The 14,987-nt window shown below is 37.9% G+C and overlaps 1 protein-coding gene across 1 annotated transcript in view; it reads right to left on the minus strand.

Annotated features, from left to right (window-relative positions):
- LRPPRC (leucine rich pentatricopeptide repeat containing) overlaps nt 1-14,987 on the minus strand; it is a 111,272-nt gene that overhangs the window by 69,767 nt on the left and 26,518 nt on the right. The window contains exons 12-14 of the mRNA XM_047852743.1: nt 10,124-10,242; nt 8,570-8,663; nt 5,475-5,541 (exon numbers count right to left, since the gene is read on the minus strand). Coding sequence (XP_047708699.1) covers nt 5,475-5,541; nt 8,570-8,663; nt 10,124-10,242 — 280 coding nt within the window. The remainder of the gene's footprint in view (nt 1-5,474; nt 5,542-8,569; nt 8,664-10,123; nt 10,243-14,987) is intronic.

The raw sequence follows: 14,987 nt of genomic DNA on the forward strand, positions 1-14,987 counted from the left end.
ATTTACCAACTTTATCAGTCAGATCTAAAATGCCTTTTAAAATAGTCTTAAAAACAGCCTTATTTTTTAAAAAAAGTTTAGAGTTAAGAATTCCCTAATAATCTTAAATAATCTTATCTTCACTAAGCAGTATTGAATTTAAATAGTTTTCTACAGGTGACTTTGCCTTCAAATGTTAACAGACAATTTATAAACTGGAAAATTTTAGGAAGGCATATACTTCTTTTTCTTTCAAAGAGAGAATGCGAGAGGGAGAGAGGGAGAGAGGGAGAGAGGGAGAGAGGGAGAGAGAGAGAGAGAGAGAGAGAGAGAGAGAGAGAGAATCTCAAGTGGGCTCCATGCTCAGCACAGAGCCCGATACGGGGCTCAACCCCATGACCCTGGTATCATGACCCGAGCCAAAATCAAGAGTCAGATGCTTAACCAAATGAGCCACCCAGGCACCCCAGAAAGGCATATACTTGATTGGTAATCAATGACCAGGTCTTGAGATGATCAATTTACAGAAATACTAGCTCACCAAACACTACTCTCAGAAGACATGGAGAAAACAGTATTGGTATTTCAAAACTATTGTGGGATAGCATAAAAAATTAATCTGGGCCAACAGGTTACAGAACACATGCTAGGAACTATTTCCTCACAGACCCTGGACGTACTACTAGAAGGCAGTTTATTTGGTTTTTCTATTTTACTTTTTTTAAAAAGCAGTTTATATTAAGGGTAGAGAACTATCCCCAAATTGCATTCCAGTATTGAAATGCATATTCAAGTTTCCCTTATGATTAGCTAAAGTGACTACAGTATCTCATTTAATGCTCTAGAATTTCTTACATTTCGAATGACTATGAATAATCCTTCATAGTCTTTACTTTTGGTAAGGAGTAACTAAGTGAATCTCTTCTGTGTTCATCCTCCCGGCAGTTGCTGAGGGTTAATCTGGACTCTATTGGGAATGCAGATGAGCACCCAGTTGTCTTCTCATTCAGCCAATTCTAAACTAGAGTACAAGACCCTGGAGAAGCATGGGATAGGTGACTGTTTTAATAGTTGTATTAAATGTCCTGCAAAGGGATTTTAAAATATACATACTATTTGATTCAGCATCAAATAAAATAACAGAAAGCTACATTAATCCTAAGATACTAGACTGTAACAACATTGATTACATTCTGAATTTTTAATAGTTTTTGTGGTGGGAGAGAGCGAAAGAAATCACCTAGTTACAAATGCTTAAAAATATGCTATGAATAATGCCAAATTACCACAGGCTGAAACTTTTCTGTATCTACAATAAGACAAACTCACCAATGTAACAGTTTTGAACCTGAAGACTTAAAAACACTTTCCTGGAAGGGACTAGTTACAACTTGTTGCAGTGTAGACTACCAGAGAGAAGAGACCCTGGCCGAGAGCTCTGGAGATCTGCAGAGCTGGCCTCAGTCTTTAGCGGAGTACTTACAATCACATCTGAGTGAGGCAACAATCTGCAGCCTAGGGAACTATCCAAGACCTTTTGAGAGACTGAAAAAGACAATTGGCAAAACTCACACAGGGGTTGTAATAGCTCACATTCCCAATGATCTCAAAAATACATGGTCTAGGGGTGCCTGGCTGGCGGAGTTGGTGGAGCATGTAACTCTTGATCTCGGGGTTGTGGGTTCAAGCCCTATGCTGTGTGTAGAAATTATTTAAAAATACTAACAACAACAACAACAACAACAAAAACATGGGCTAGCAGGCAAAATACTGACAAGAATACTGCCTCAATAATGGAGCTGGATTAATTTACTGGGAATAATCCTAGACTGAAGGCTGATCTAGTCCTGCGTAAAGCATAAAAGCAACAAGCACTAAGAAAACCGTTCCAATAACTTAACTCAAAACATCAGAACAAAAGCTCAAAAATTTTTAAAGGAATAAAAAAAAAATCCACATTTAACAGAATAAAATCTACAACTGGCCTCCAATCAGAAATTACAAAGAAACAGAAATGTATGATGTATACTGAGAAAAAATTTAACCAATAGAAACAGACCAGAAATGATACAAACAATAGAATTAATAGACACATCGAAACACCTATCGACAATATTCCATTTAGTCATGAAAGAAGAAAAAAAAAAAGCATAAGCATGTCAAGGAGATATGGAAGATATGTTTAAAAAATCCAAATTGGATTCCTAGAAATTAGAAATATATCCGAGATTAAAATACATTCTAAATGTATCTCTGCCTCAGCCAAGCCTCCGCACTGCACAAATTAAGTCTACTTTCTTCAAGATAAAGGACAAGTTCCCATATGTTATTCACCACATTTCAGTCTGATCCCAACCAGCACCTCCAATCTCCACAACAAATACTTGCTGAATTACAGGGAATGCCTAAACACAGAGGCAGACAAAAAGGCCTCTGTAATTAATTCAACCATGTGCCAGGTATTAATCTAGAACTGGAGATAGCGCAATAAACCAAACAAACAAAAGGTGATGTTCTAATAATCCAAACAGCTGCCACAAAATCTGTCACAAAATAATAACAAAAAGATACATACCCATGCCCTTACTTAGAACTGTTTATTTTTCCAAATTACAACAACTTAGTTTACCTAATTTCCCAGCCCATAATAAATCAAAAATAGCAAATTACTGAAGGATGCATAGGTTACTTAAATACACTGAATGATGTCAAGAGCAAAGCAAAAGCTCTTACAGCAAAGATGATGACACAAAATTAAAAAGCAGAAACAGAGAGGTGCCTGGGTGGCTCAGTCAGTTAAGCATCCAACTTTTGATAATGGCTCAGATCATGATCTCACGGTTTGTGAGATTCAGCTGCACTGCCAGTGTGGAGCCTGCTTAGGATTCTCTCCCTCTCTCTCTGCATCCCCCCCAAATAAACAAACATTTTTTAAAAAGCAGAAACAGAAAACACAACAAATTTAGTGTAGAGGCAAGCAACTCTACATACTTCAATCACTGAGGCACTCCCAGCTCAATGACTGACCTAGGTATATACCAGAACGTACAGTGTGGTTTTTTTCCGTCACACTGGACCAACTTTACAGTCCAAATACCTTGTTTAAGAAGACTAGGACATGTGAAATGTAACAACTGCCATTCAAACGGACTACAAAAACATAACATCAGCCAAGTTCAAGAAGGAAATACACAGGCCTGGAAGTTTATACAACAAACTTTCAAGGACAAACAAATGACAATGTTACTATTTCACTTCATAATATTATGGGTTTTTAAGTTTACTTATTTATTTTGAGAGAGACAGAGCGCAGAGGAGGGGAAGAGAGAGAGGGAGAATCCCAAGATATGGGGCTCAAACTCACGAAACTGTCAGATAGTGACCTGAGCCGAAATCAGGAGTCAGATATTTAACCAACTGAGCCACTCATGTGCCCTGGTTCTTACTTAGTTTTATGGGTTTTTTAAAAATCTGGCTCTACTAGCATTTTGATCCACTTAATTATGTATTTTGTATTTTTAAACTTTAAAGGTGCAGCCCTTGGTTTGTGTTTTAACCTAATTCAAAACTATGACTGAAAAGAGTGGAACCACACTGGAAATGGTAGCAACACAGAATCCCACTGACCTGTTCTACCTCTCCTGGCCTGCAAGGGAGGTGCTAGAGAGGTCTACAAAAAACCCTAGTGTTCCCACCGATGAAACAGGCTAAAAATTACTGAGATTAGTATCAGAAATTAGAAATTAGAAAACAAAATTAGAAACCTGTCCTTTTGTAATTACCACTGTGAACAACTGATTCAACAAGGATTACCAACGACTGCTAAAAAACACTGAATGAAAGGTTCTGTGAAAGAGGACAGACCCACTGTCTCAAAGTATCATCCCACAGACTTCTCACTAATCACAAAGGGAGTGAGGTTCCTTTGCAAGAGAGACATGGCGGCCACCACCATAACCAAGTGATCAAACTCAGCTGATGGCACCAACATTGTATCTCTTGCTGCAATAAGAAATGCCATCACCTATCAAGTATTCTTGCTAAAAATATTCAACCTGAGTCTGATTATGAGAAAGAAACTGGATGAATACAAAATGTGGGAGGGACATTCTACAGATCAAGTAGCCTGGGACCCTTCAAAAAAATTAATGTCATAAAGACAAAAAGAAGGTAGGGGAATTGTTCTGGATTAAGAGAATATAAAGAGGCAGCAACCAATGCAATGCATGCGCTTACTGAATCCTCAATCAAAAAGTAAAATAGCTATAAAAGAAATATTTAGAACTAGGGACAATCTAAACATGAACTATGTATACTAGATGATATTATAATATTATTAAATTTTAGGAGTGATATCGGTATTGTGATTATATAGATGATGACCTTATTTTTTTTTTTAATTTTTTTCAACATTTATTTATTTTTGAGAGAAAGACAGACAGAGTGTGAGCAGCAGAGGGACAGAGAGAGAGGGAGACACACGATCCAAAGCAGGGTCCAGGCTCTGAGCTGTCAGCACAGAGCCCGACATGGGGTTCGAACCCACAGACCGCAAGATCGTGACCAGAGCCGAAGTCAGACACTTAACTGACTGAGCCACCCAGGTGCCCCACGATGATGACCTTGTTCTTTTTTTTTTTTTTAATTTTTTTTTCAATGTTTTTTATTTATTTTTGGGACAGAGAGAGACAGAGCATGAACGGGGGAGGGGCAGAGAGAGAGGGAGACACAGAATCGGAAACAGGCTCCAGGCTCCGAGCCATCAGCCCAGAGCCTGACGCAGGGCTCGAACTCACGGACCGCGAGATCGTGACCTGGCTGAAGTCGGACGCTTAACCGACTGCGCCACCCAGGCGCCCCGATGACCTTGTTCTTAAAGAGAAAAAAGCTGAAGGATCCAGAATCACGATGTGTACAACTTCAAGTGGTTCAGCAAAAATGGAAAAAGCATATATACATATGTGCTTGTGTGTACATATATGTTTGAGAAAGCAAATATAGCAAAATATCAAAAATGGTGACTCTACATAAAGGGTATGTGGATGTTTCCTCTGCTATTCTTTCAACTCATTATGTTTGAATTATTTTGAAAATAACAACACTAAGAAGGAAAAAGGTCATTAACATCCCCTGAGCACACAGAGGAAGACCGTAGTATTATCCTCACTAAAGTCACCTTGTAATTAAATATTCCAAGTACCATTCAAACATACATACAACTTTGGAACTCCAACCTGCCATTTTCAAACAGTGCTTTCTTCTCTGATACAAGACGTTTACCAAATCTGTGTGTATTTCTTGGAAAAGATGATATAAAAGACTGCCTGCACTCAAGTCAACTACTTAACAGGAAGAAGAAAACAGGTAAGGTTATTTCAGGTAACTAGTGAATGGAAAGATTTGGAAGACAAGAATATCTGTATGTTTCCTTACACAGCAGGTCAAAAAAACAGGAGCAATCAGGCATAGAACATTATGTAAGGCAATCATCTTACCTCCTAAAGCCTAGAATTAGGCTGCCTCTCAAAGAAGCAAATGAGAAAGGCAATGTATTTGATTCCACTGCAAAAGAAAGTGATCATCATTAAATCCCAGACCAAACCCAGAAAACTTAAAAATTATCACCTTATTTGGAAACACATTTATAGCAATACTTTTTCATTTTCATTTTGGAAATTGTTTTTAAAATGGAAATGTTCTGATACAAAATTAATTAGATAATGCAGTAATATATACCTACAACATAAGCCATCCTTTAAAAACATTTTTATTCCATGTTCATGAATATATACAACTAATGAATTTGTGGTTTTTTTGGTATAAATGGTAATAAGTAATCTACCAGCACACTGACAGTCAGTCTGGTACGCATGCCAAAACTGTACATTACTAGACAATGTGGCCCTACAAAGGAAGAAACTGTAACTACCCATAGGACTTCTGTCCTTTAAAGGAGAAAAGTTCTGGGGCACTTGGGTGGCTCAGTTGGTTAAGCGTCTGACTTCGGTTCAGGTCATGATCTCACGGTTCGTGGGTTTGAGCCCCGTGTCAGGCTCTGTGCTAACAGCTCAGAGCCTGGAGCCTGCTTCAGATTCTGTGTCTCCCTCCCTCTCTCTCCCTCTCTGCCTGTTCCCTGCTCAAATTCTGACTCTGTCCGTCTCACGCACGCTTGCTCTCAAAAATAAACATTAAAAAAAAATGTAAGGAGAAAAGTTCTTTTCTCAGAGTAGCACTGGGTTCTGTAGAACCACTTACACTTTGTCATTCCATTTTCCACTATGATCAATAACCTCATACACGTAAGAGTGACAGCCTAAAGTCATAATAAGTCTTCACCTCTGTTAGATAACTGATTTATATTCACCTTCCACTTTTCTAAGTATTTGCTTGTTCTATTATTCATTTTATCATTTAACAATTTACAACTTTGTATGTTTCAAAGATGACATCGTAAGCCTGATTGCCTTACCACATAAGGCCTGATTCTTCACATAACCCTTACTAGCAAGGGAGGAAATCAAAGTAGGTAACTCCTGAATTTATTTTTCCCTGCCACTGTATTAAAATGGTGCCATGTTGCAAGTAACTGATTTAATCTTTTCATACATAACGTGACTACTGAATGATCCAAGATGGACAGAATTAGAGAGGAGCTCATAGTCGAGGTAAATTCTGAAAACAGAATTAATAAATACAGTTTAGTGAAGATTAAGATACCTGGTTAACTTAAAAACAAAAACACAACTCATGGGAAAGTCACATAAGATTTTAAGAGTATTTGCCCATCTCTTCTAAACATGAATTAAAATTTAACTCACACACATAAGAAAACTATTTTAGATCAACTGTTATATGCTTCAACAGGGAATATAAGTTTCTCAATGGTTTTACACAGAACTAAAAAATCTGAAAATCATTTTTTAAATGACCAGCATTTAGTCACTCAAGGAAGTTTTAAAGTGGACATAACTACATGCTTTTCAGCAACCTTTAATAAAACTGCTTGATGAAATTAATTTTCCACGGCTACAAACACAAGTGGGGAAATGTTTCCTACTACTACACAAAGTAGATCAAGACAAGCCACTTATTCTTCTCTACTACTTGCTATTCTTTTTGATGTAGTAACCAAAAGTGCCTACCTCAGAGCTGCCTACAGGGAATACCAGCAATTATAGAACTAACTGCTTTTCAAAGACCTGTAAATCAAAGCAGGGAGGGGAGGGCACTGACAGGAGTGGCCTGAAGTACTTCTTAAGTTCCTAGAATTTTTCTTTTTCAAATTTAATAGCCTCTTGAAACGTTATTTTTATACTATTCACACTAGTATTTTACAGAATATTGTCAAGTTTTTATTCATTAAAAAGTGACCAGAAACGTCTTAGCAAGATGAAAGCTGCCGACAAAAAGCATCTAGTTTCCTTAGCAACAAACAAGTCTTAAAATCAGGTGGCTGACAACAAAGCGGAATGGATGCTACAGGGAAAAGGCAGCTCTCGTGTATACACCTCGTGCACCCAGATTCCTCTGCTAACGCTTCTGTTTTTGACCTGTGAGGAAGGCAAATTTTTATATTATACTGAGTAGAAGGCAAAATCAATACCCTCAGATAGCAGCTAGCATTAACACCCAACCTTAAACTCAAATAACTACACCTCCAGGAGTCACCATTCTTCATACTGAACACCTTCCCTTTCCCTTATGATATTACGATGAACTATTTTCAATACCAGTAATATGGTTTTTACAATGTTTCCACCTATGCAGTCTGGGTACACATTAATCCAAGATGGACTTCTAACATTTTAGGAGTATAGAAACTGATGTTTGTGCGTTTTCTTTTTAAACAGCATCTTTATCACAGGATTAGAAAAATGGTCAAGTAATGTCATAGATAAGTTCAAAAATGAAAACTGTAAGAAATGTCTTATTCATCAAAATGTGGGTAGGGTGAAAGAATCAGGTCAAATGAGACAATCTTGGTTCCAGCTCAATCACTAACTTTGACCAAATCATTTAACATCTCTGCCTTTCTTCATCCATCAATGCAGGTAATTTTATTAACATGTGATGAACACTGTAAAGCACCATAGCATTTGTTAAGTGTGTAGTAAACATCTGCTGTATTTTGGTTAATGAGGACTAGGAGATGGGCTTCATGGAACAGTGGCTATAATATGCATCAGTTTAGAAAACACTTTCAGAAACAATATCTCCTATGATTTTCACACTGACTTGCACAAGGCAGAGAAGTAACACTATCCCCATTTCAAGAAATTGAAGCAAAAGGACTGTTCCAGGTCCCATAATCAGTGGCTTAATTATAAATAGAACCAAGTCTTCTGGGTCCTAACCTACTACCAAATAATCTCCAAGGTTCTTTTAACTTTAAAATTACTTTCAAATTGTCCATAAGTTAAACTCATAAACTGTCTTATCAATCTCGCTTAAGCAAAACATATTAAAAAAACACAGAAAGTTACCTTGACCTTCCCTGAGGTATGTATCAAGGGCATGAACTACCCTGTATGCCCTCAATAGTAACTGAAATCAATACCTGTCAAGTTTACAGCCAATGTTGCATACTTACAAAATGATAAAACATAGGATAAATTCCCAGTAACTGCTTCACTTCTGAATTCAGCTTGTGAAAATACATTATTTTCAGGTAGACATCCATTTTCCTAGGGATAAAGCATATCTCAATGACAACATGCCTCAGCTATAAATATGTTGATATGCCATTCAAATTTCCTGTTTTCCCATTTCTTTATATCAACACATTCTTTGATAATCCTTCACCCAAAACAATCATTTTCTAGAACAATACGTAAACTGAATAAATGAACTTTAACAAAAACTATGAGATAGAGTTTCAACATTCCAAATTAAATACCTAATCTTCAAATTCAAATATGTGTTACCCTTAGGATGCCTTCCTTCTAGAAAGAATTTATTATTGAAGGCATGAGACCAATTCTCTCATTCATAACAAAATAAAAATTCAATGCACTTGGATTTAACACCAAATGGTTAATCATGTGGCCCAATGCCATCATTTGTTTAATAATTTAATATCTGAGCCAAAATTCAACTCCAATACATTTACTGACTCACTGTATACTAGCACAATATTGAAAGCAACCTAATCAATAATAAGCAATAACTAGAAATAAATTAAGGTATATCCATACAATAAAACAGCACTCAAGCATAACAAAACTGTTGGAATTACACACTGGAATCGAAAGTGCCAAGTGAAAAAAGTAGGTTGGGGAAGTAAGACCCTGTGGGGAAATGAATTTTTAAATATAAATTTTTTAACAGTAAAATATGTATACCACAGGCTCAAAATACTCTGCTAAATAGGGAAGAGAGGTAAAGACACTTAAGATATAAACTCTGCCTTTAAAAGGACTGTAGTTATGCAATTATTTCAAAGAAAGAAAAGAACACTAAAATTATTAGAAAAATCTAGGCATTATGGGAATAACCACCTAGGAAACAGACCTTCTAAACAAAGTATTTCTTATTAAGGTGGCGGGTGCTCTGCCATAATGTTCCTAACTGCAGACCACTTTGTTCTGAAAACGCAAAGTACAGCCCTTGCTGATCCAATGCACTATCCAAGTCAATTACTTCATTTGCCCCTTCATAAATGCCTTGCCTCTTGTGATGGGAACAGGAATTACTGGGTAGGAAAATAATGCTTTGCAGTCAAACAAAAGATTATTTTAAAAAAAGAATAAGTGTACTATGTATGGTAAGTATACTAAGACTGTATTATGAAAATTCATATACAAGTGAAAAGTAATGGTCAAAAGCTGAAAACTTGTAGTTACACTGTAAAGCAGGATTAAGGAGCGTCTAAATGTTTTATTTACATTTTTCTTGATATTGACATATTGCCTTTTAACACACAAGAAAATTGGTGTTTTACCTTTACAAGTTTTTTAAGTTTAACCACTATAGATGTTACACTAACTGGTGTTTTTACAAAGCTTTTAGAAAATTGTATACAGACAATGACCATTTTTAGTACTAAGCTTAATGACTTTTCTTTTTTGGGGGTTACTACTAAACAATTAGGGAGGAAAGAAATCTCTTCAATTATGAAATTAAAACCACACTTACTTGTACTCACCTGCAAAACCCCACGAACTGACCTCATGCTATCAAAGGATGGAAACACGTAATTTATATAGGTCTCCTGATCAGGATTTACTCCCACTTCATTCATTGCTTTGAGAACTTCAATTATACCTATAAGATAAAATTTAGAAGCACAGAAATGAAATACTTGGAACAAATTAACAAAAGATCAGAAAGTTCAGTTTATTTACTTTCTGAATCCTAATGTATGAAAGAATACTCATTTTGTCTAAAAAGAGAAAGCAGAAAAGCAAAAGAACTGGGAAATACGATGACAAATCTATTAATCCAGTGGCAAGTTCTAAGGGAATATCCCACAAATTATAACTGTAAGAAAATTTAAAACAATTGAAAAATAAGCCTAATACTTCTGGTATTATACAAATGAACACAGATCATAAAATAGCATTGCTATTACAGCAGTGATGGATCAACACAATAAAACTTGACCAGAATAAACACTGCAGAGGGAAGGGATGAGCGGGGCACAGGGCGAGGGGATCTGTCAAGGACAAAAGTGTTCTCTCAAGCCTTTATATTAAAAATTCCCTAATTGTTAACTTAAAAAAATTTTTTTTAAGTTTTTTTTTTTTATTTTTAAAAAATTTTTTTTTTCAACGTTTATTTATTTTTGGGACAGAGAGAGACAGAGCATGAACGGGGGAGGGGCAGAGAGAGAGGGAGTCACAGAATCGGAAACAGGCTCCAGGCTCTGAGCCATCAGCCCAGAGCCCGACGCGGGGCTCGAACTCACGGACCGCGAGATCGTGACCTGGCTGAAGTCGGACGCTTAACTGACTGCGCCACCCAGGCGCCCCATGTTTTTATTTATTATTCTTGAGAGAGGGAGAGAGCGAGCAAGCAAGCGAGCACGAGTGGGGTAGGGGCAGAGAGAGAATTCTAAGCAGGGTCCAAGCTGTCAGCTCAGAACCCAATGTGGGGCTTGAACTCACGAAACAGGAGATCATGACCTGAGCTGAGATCAAGAGTCAGACACTCAACCAATTGAACCACCCAGGCACCCCTTAACTTCCGATTTCCTATTTTATAGGAGTAAAAAGGAAAAAGGAACAACAGATTCTAAGAAATTATTATCTCGATATAGCTAAAAATAAAAATCTACAAGATTGTTTCTCCCTTCTCCCACTTACAAAAAAATCTTTTATTAAAGTCTTAAAAGTCACTGCATGTTTTCCAAAGCTATAGTTAGGTTCAAATAGTGTAAACGGATTCCTTTTTTTAAATTTATATTTTAATGTTTATTTATTTTTCAGATAACGCGAGAGACAGAGTGTAAGCAGCAGAGGGGCAGACAGAGGGAGACACAGAATCTGAAGGGGGCTCCAGGCTCTGAGCTGTCAGCCCAGAGCCCAACGCGGGGTTTAAACTCATAAACCGTGAGATAATGACCTGAGCGGAAGTCAGACACTTAACCAACTGAGCCACTCAGGCGCCCCCAAACTGATTTCTTTATACAAGACCAATTAATCTGGAAAATTACCAAACTACTCAGGTGTCACCTACCTTGACACACAGTTTAATAAAAGAAAGGACTCTTTAAAACTTATTTTCTTTAGTTTCATTACTTTCACATTAAAACTTCCCCTAAAGATCCCTGTGTTTGCCCTATCACATCATCTACAGAAAAATTACATTTCTACAGGGGCGCCTGGGTGGCTCAGTTGGTTGAGCGTCCAATTTCAGCTCAGGTCATGATCTCGCAGTCCGTCAGTTCACACCCCATGTCAGGCTCTGTGCTGACAGCTCGGAGCCTGGAGCCTGCTTCAGATTCTGTGCCTCCCTCTCTCTCTGTCCCTCCCCACTCATGCTCTCTCTGTCAAAAATAAATAAACATTAAAAAAAAATTTTAATTACATTTCTACAAATTTGTTATATAATGTGCTCTAGCGCAATACTTGATTGTAAATTCCCACCGAGTACAGAAATACATAGGCAAGTGTGATAACATTATGAATATCTGCACATTTATTTACTTATTTTAATGTTTATTTATTCTTGAGAGACAGACAGAGACAGAGTATGAGTGGGGAGGGTCAGAGAGACAGGGAGACACAGAATCTGAAGCAGGCTCCAGGCTCTGAGCTATTAGCACAGAGTCTGATGTAGGGCTTGAACTCACAAACTGTGAGATCATGACCTGAGCCGAAGTTGGACACTTAAGCGACTAAGCCACCCAGGCGCCCTGCACAATTCTTTTAGATAAAATTCAGATTATTATTCAGATTAAACAGTTTATTATACTTAAAATCACCTAATGATCTTCAAAACCTTAAATATTTAAACGTACAATACTTAAAAAACCCTCAAGGTAAAGCATGTGCTTAGTTCTAAGTTTAGGAGAACATGCATGTTGGTCCATAGAGCACACAACAGGCATAACAATATTTGTAAGCAAAATTTAGGAGAAGTATTCCTCTAACAATTCACTAGGAATTACTACTAATAACATTGATAACTATCATAAAAAATGGCAAATCACACTATGCTCTTCTTTACATGCAAAGATTACTAAGCACTTGAGAGGAGGGCATAGCTAGTTGCCTTTCAATTACTAGTAACAGACTTGTGCTAATCTAATGTCCTCAATGTCCTTTCTCACCAATAGGGATTGCTTTCATGACCACGGTTTAAAGTAAATAACTAAGTTTCTAGTAAGACTCTCCAGTGAAATGACAAAACAAAAACAAGTTCAAAGTTTAAAGAGACCTTTAAGTTTAAAGAGCTTTCAACCCTGTTCTGGCACTTAATGGTAGTGTAAATCTGAGCAAATAACTTCCCCTCTCTGAGCCATAATTTCTTTTTTTTTTTTTTAATTTTTAAATGTTTATTTATTTTTGACAGAGAGACAGAGCATGAGTGGGGGAGGGGCAGAGAGAGGGAGACACAGAATCTGAAGTAGGCTCCAGGCTCTGAACTGTCCGCACAGAGCCCGATGTGGGGCTCAAACTCATGGACCGCGAGATCATGACCTGAGCCAAAGTCGGACGGTTAACCAATTGAGCCACCCAGGCGCCCCTCTGAGCCATAATTTCTTAGCTTACCCATTAGAAATAACAATATGCCAGGAACCATGCCTTTTAGACACTTCATCAAAAAACACTTGGCTTAATCCTTCCTAACTACCATCCTTGTTAGATTCAGCAGATTGATATGTGTCAAGGCACTCAATGAATGGAAAATTTTTCTGACTTATAGAGTCTAGGCCTAGTGAATAAATAGAAACAGTCTCAAGAACTGTAAGTACTACCCACAGGCATGGAAGAAATTCTTGTGGTCTAGGCCTAGAGGAAGACTGAGAACAGGAAAAAGAGAACACACTGAACAGAAAGAATCCTAGTACTTAGTTTTGATCAATCTATCAACAGCTGACTCCTGACCAACATGGGTTAGGGGCGCTGGCTCCAGTGCAATTGAAAATCCGCACATAACTTCTGACTCTCTAAAAACTTAACTACTAACAGCCTAATGTTGACCAGAAGCCTTATCAAAAACAATCAATTAGTACATTATTTTGTATGTGCTATGCATTAAATACTGTATTCTTACAATAAAGTAACCTAGAGAAAAAAATGTTATACAGAAAGTGTAAGTTCTCTCTCTCCCTCTCTCAAAATAAAGAAAGAAAGAAAGGAAGGGGCTCAGTCAGTTAAGCATCCAACTCTTGATTTTGGCTCAGGACATGTTCTCACGGTTCTCTCACGGTTCATGAGATCAAGCCCTGCGTCCAGACAATGCAGAGCCTCCTTGGGATTCCTGCTCTCCCTCTCTCTCTCTGCCCCTCCCCCGCTCACATGCACATTCTCTCTCAAAATACTAAAAAATAAACTCAAAAAAAGAAAAAAAAATCGTTAAGGAAGAGAAAATACATTTTCTTTTTTTTTTTTAATTTTTTTTTTCAATGTTTATTTATTTTTGGGACAGAGAGAGACAGAGCATGAACGGGGGAGGGGCAGAGAGAGAGGGACACACAGAATCGGAAACAGGCTCCAGGCTCTGAGCCATCAGCCCAGAGCCTGACGCGGGGCTCGAACTCCCGGACCGCGAGATCGTGACCTGGCTGAAGTCAGACGCTTAACTGACTGCGCCACCCAGGCGCCCCGAGAAAATACATTTTCAATACTGTATTTATTTAAAAAATCCGGGGGCACCTGGGTGGCTCAATCAGTTGGGTATCTGACTTCGGCTCAGGTCATGATCTCACAGTTCGTGAGTTCGAGCCCTGTGTCAGGCTCTGTGCTGACAACTCGGAGCCTGGAGCCTACTCCGGATTCTGTGTCTCCTCTCTCTCTCTCTCTGCCTCACCCCTGTTTACAATTTTTTTTAATAAATAAATAAATAAATAAATAATAAAAATAAAAAATCCATGTTTATGGGAACCTATGCAGTTCAAACCTGTTACCTGTATTTTCAGGGGCCAACTGTATTAACAAGGCTTTCAACTCAGTCTACTGGGGGCAAGGGGGGGGGGGGTGTACTTCTCTATGTAAATAAAGCTGGAAATGTCTTCAGAAGTCAATCTTTATTTTAACCAAAGTGTTAAACTGAATGATTTCTCTAAGATCAAAGGCATATCTTGAATAAGATACCAAGTCTCCTAGGGCAGGTGGGTAGTTCAGGCAGTTGAGCATCCAACTCTTAATTTTGGCTCAGGTCATGACCTCACAGTTTGTGGGTTTGAGCCCCATGTCAGGCTCTGCGCTGACAGTACAGAACCTGTTTGGGATTCTCTCTCTCCCTCTCTCTCTGTCCCTCTCCAGGTCGCATGCCCTCTCTCTCTCAAAATAAATAAATAAACATTAAAAAAAAAAAAGTTTCCTAATTGCTGGCAGGTGCTC

This window comes from Prionailurus viverrinus, chromosome A3 (assembly GCF_022837055.1).
Source record: "Prionailurus viverrinus isolate Anna chromosome A3, UM_Priviv_1.0, whole genome shotgun sequence".
In the NCBI taxonomy this organism is placed as follows: Eukaryota; Metazoa; Chordata; class Mammalia; order Carnivora; family Felidae; genus Prionailurus; species Prionailurus viverrinus.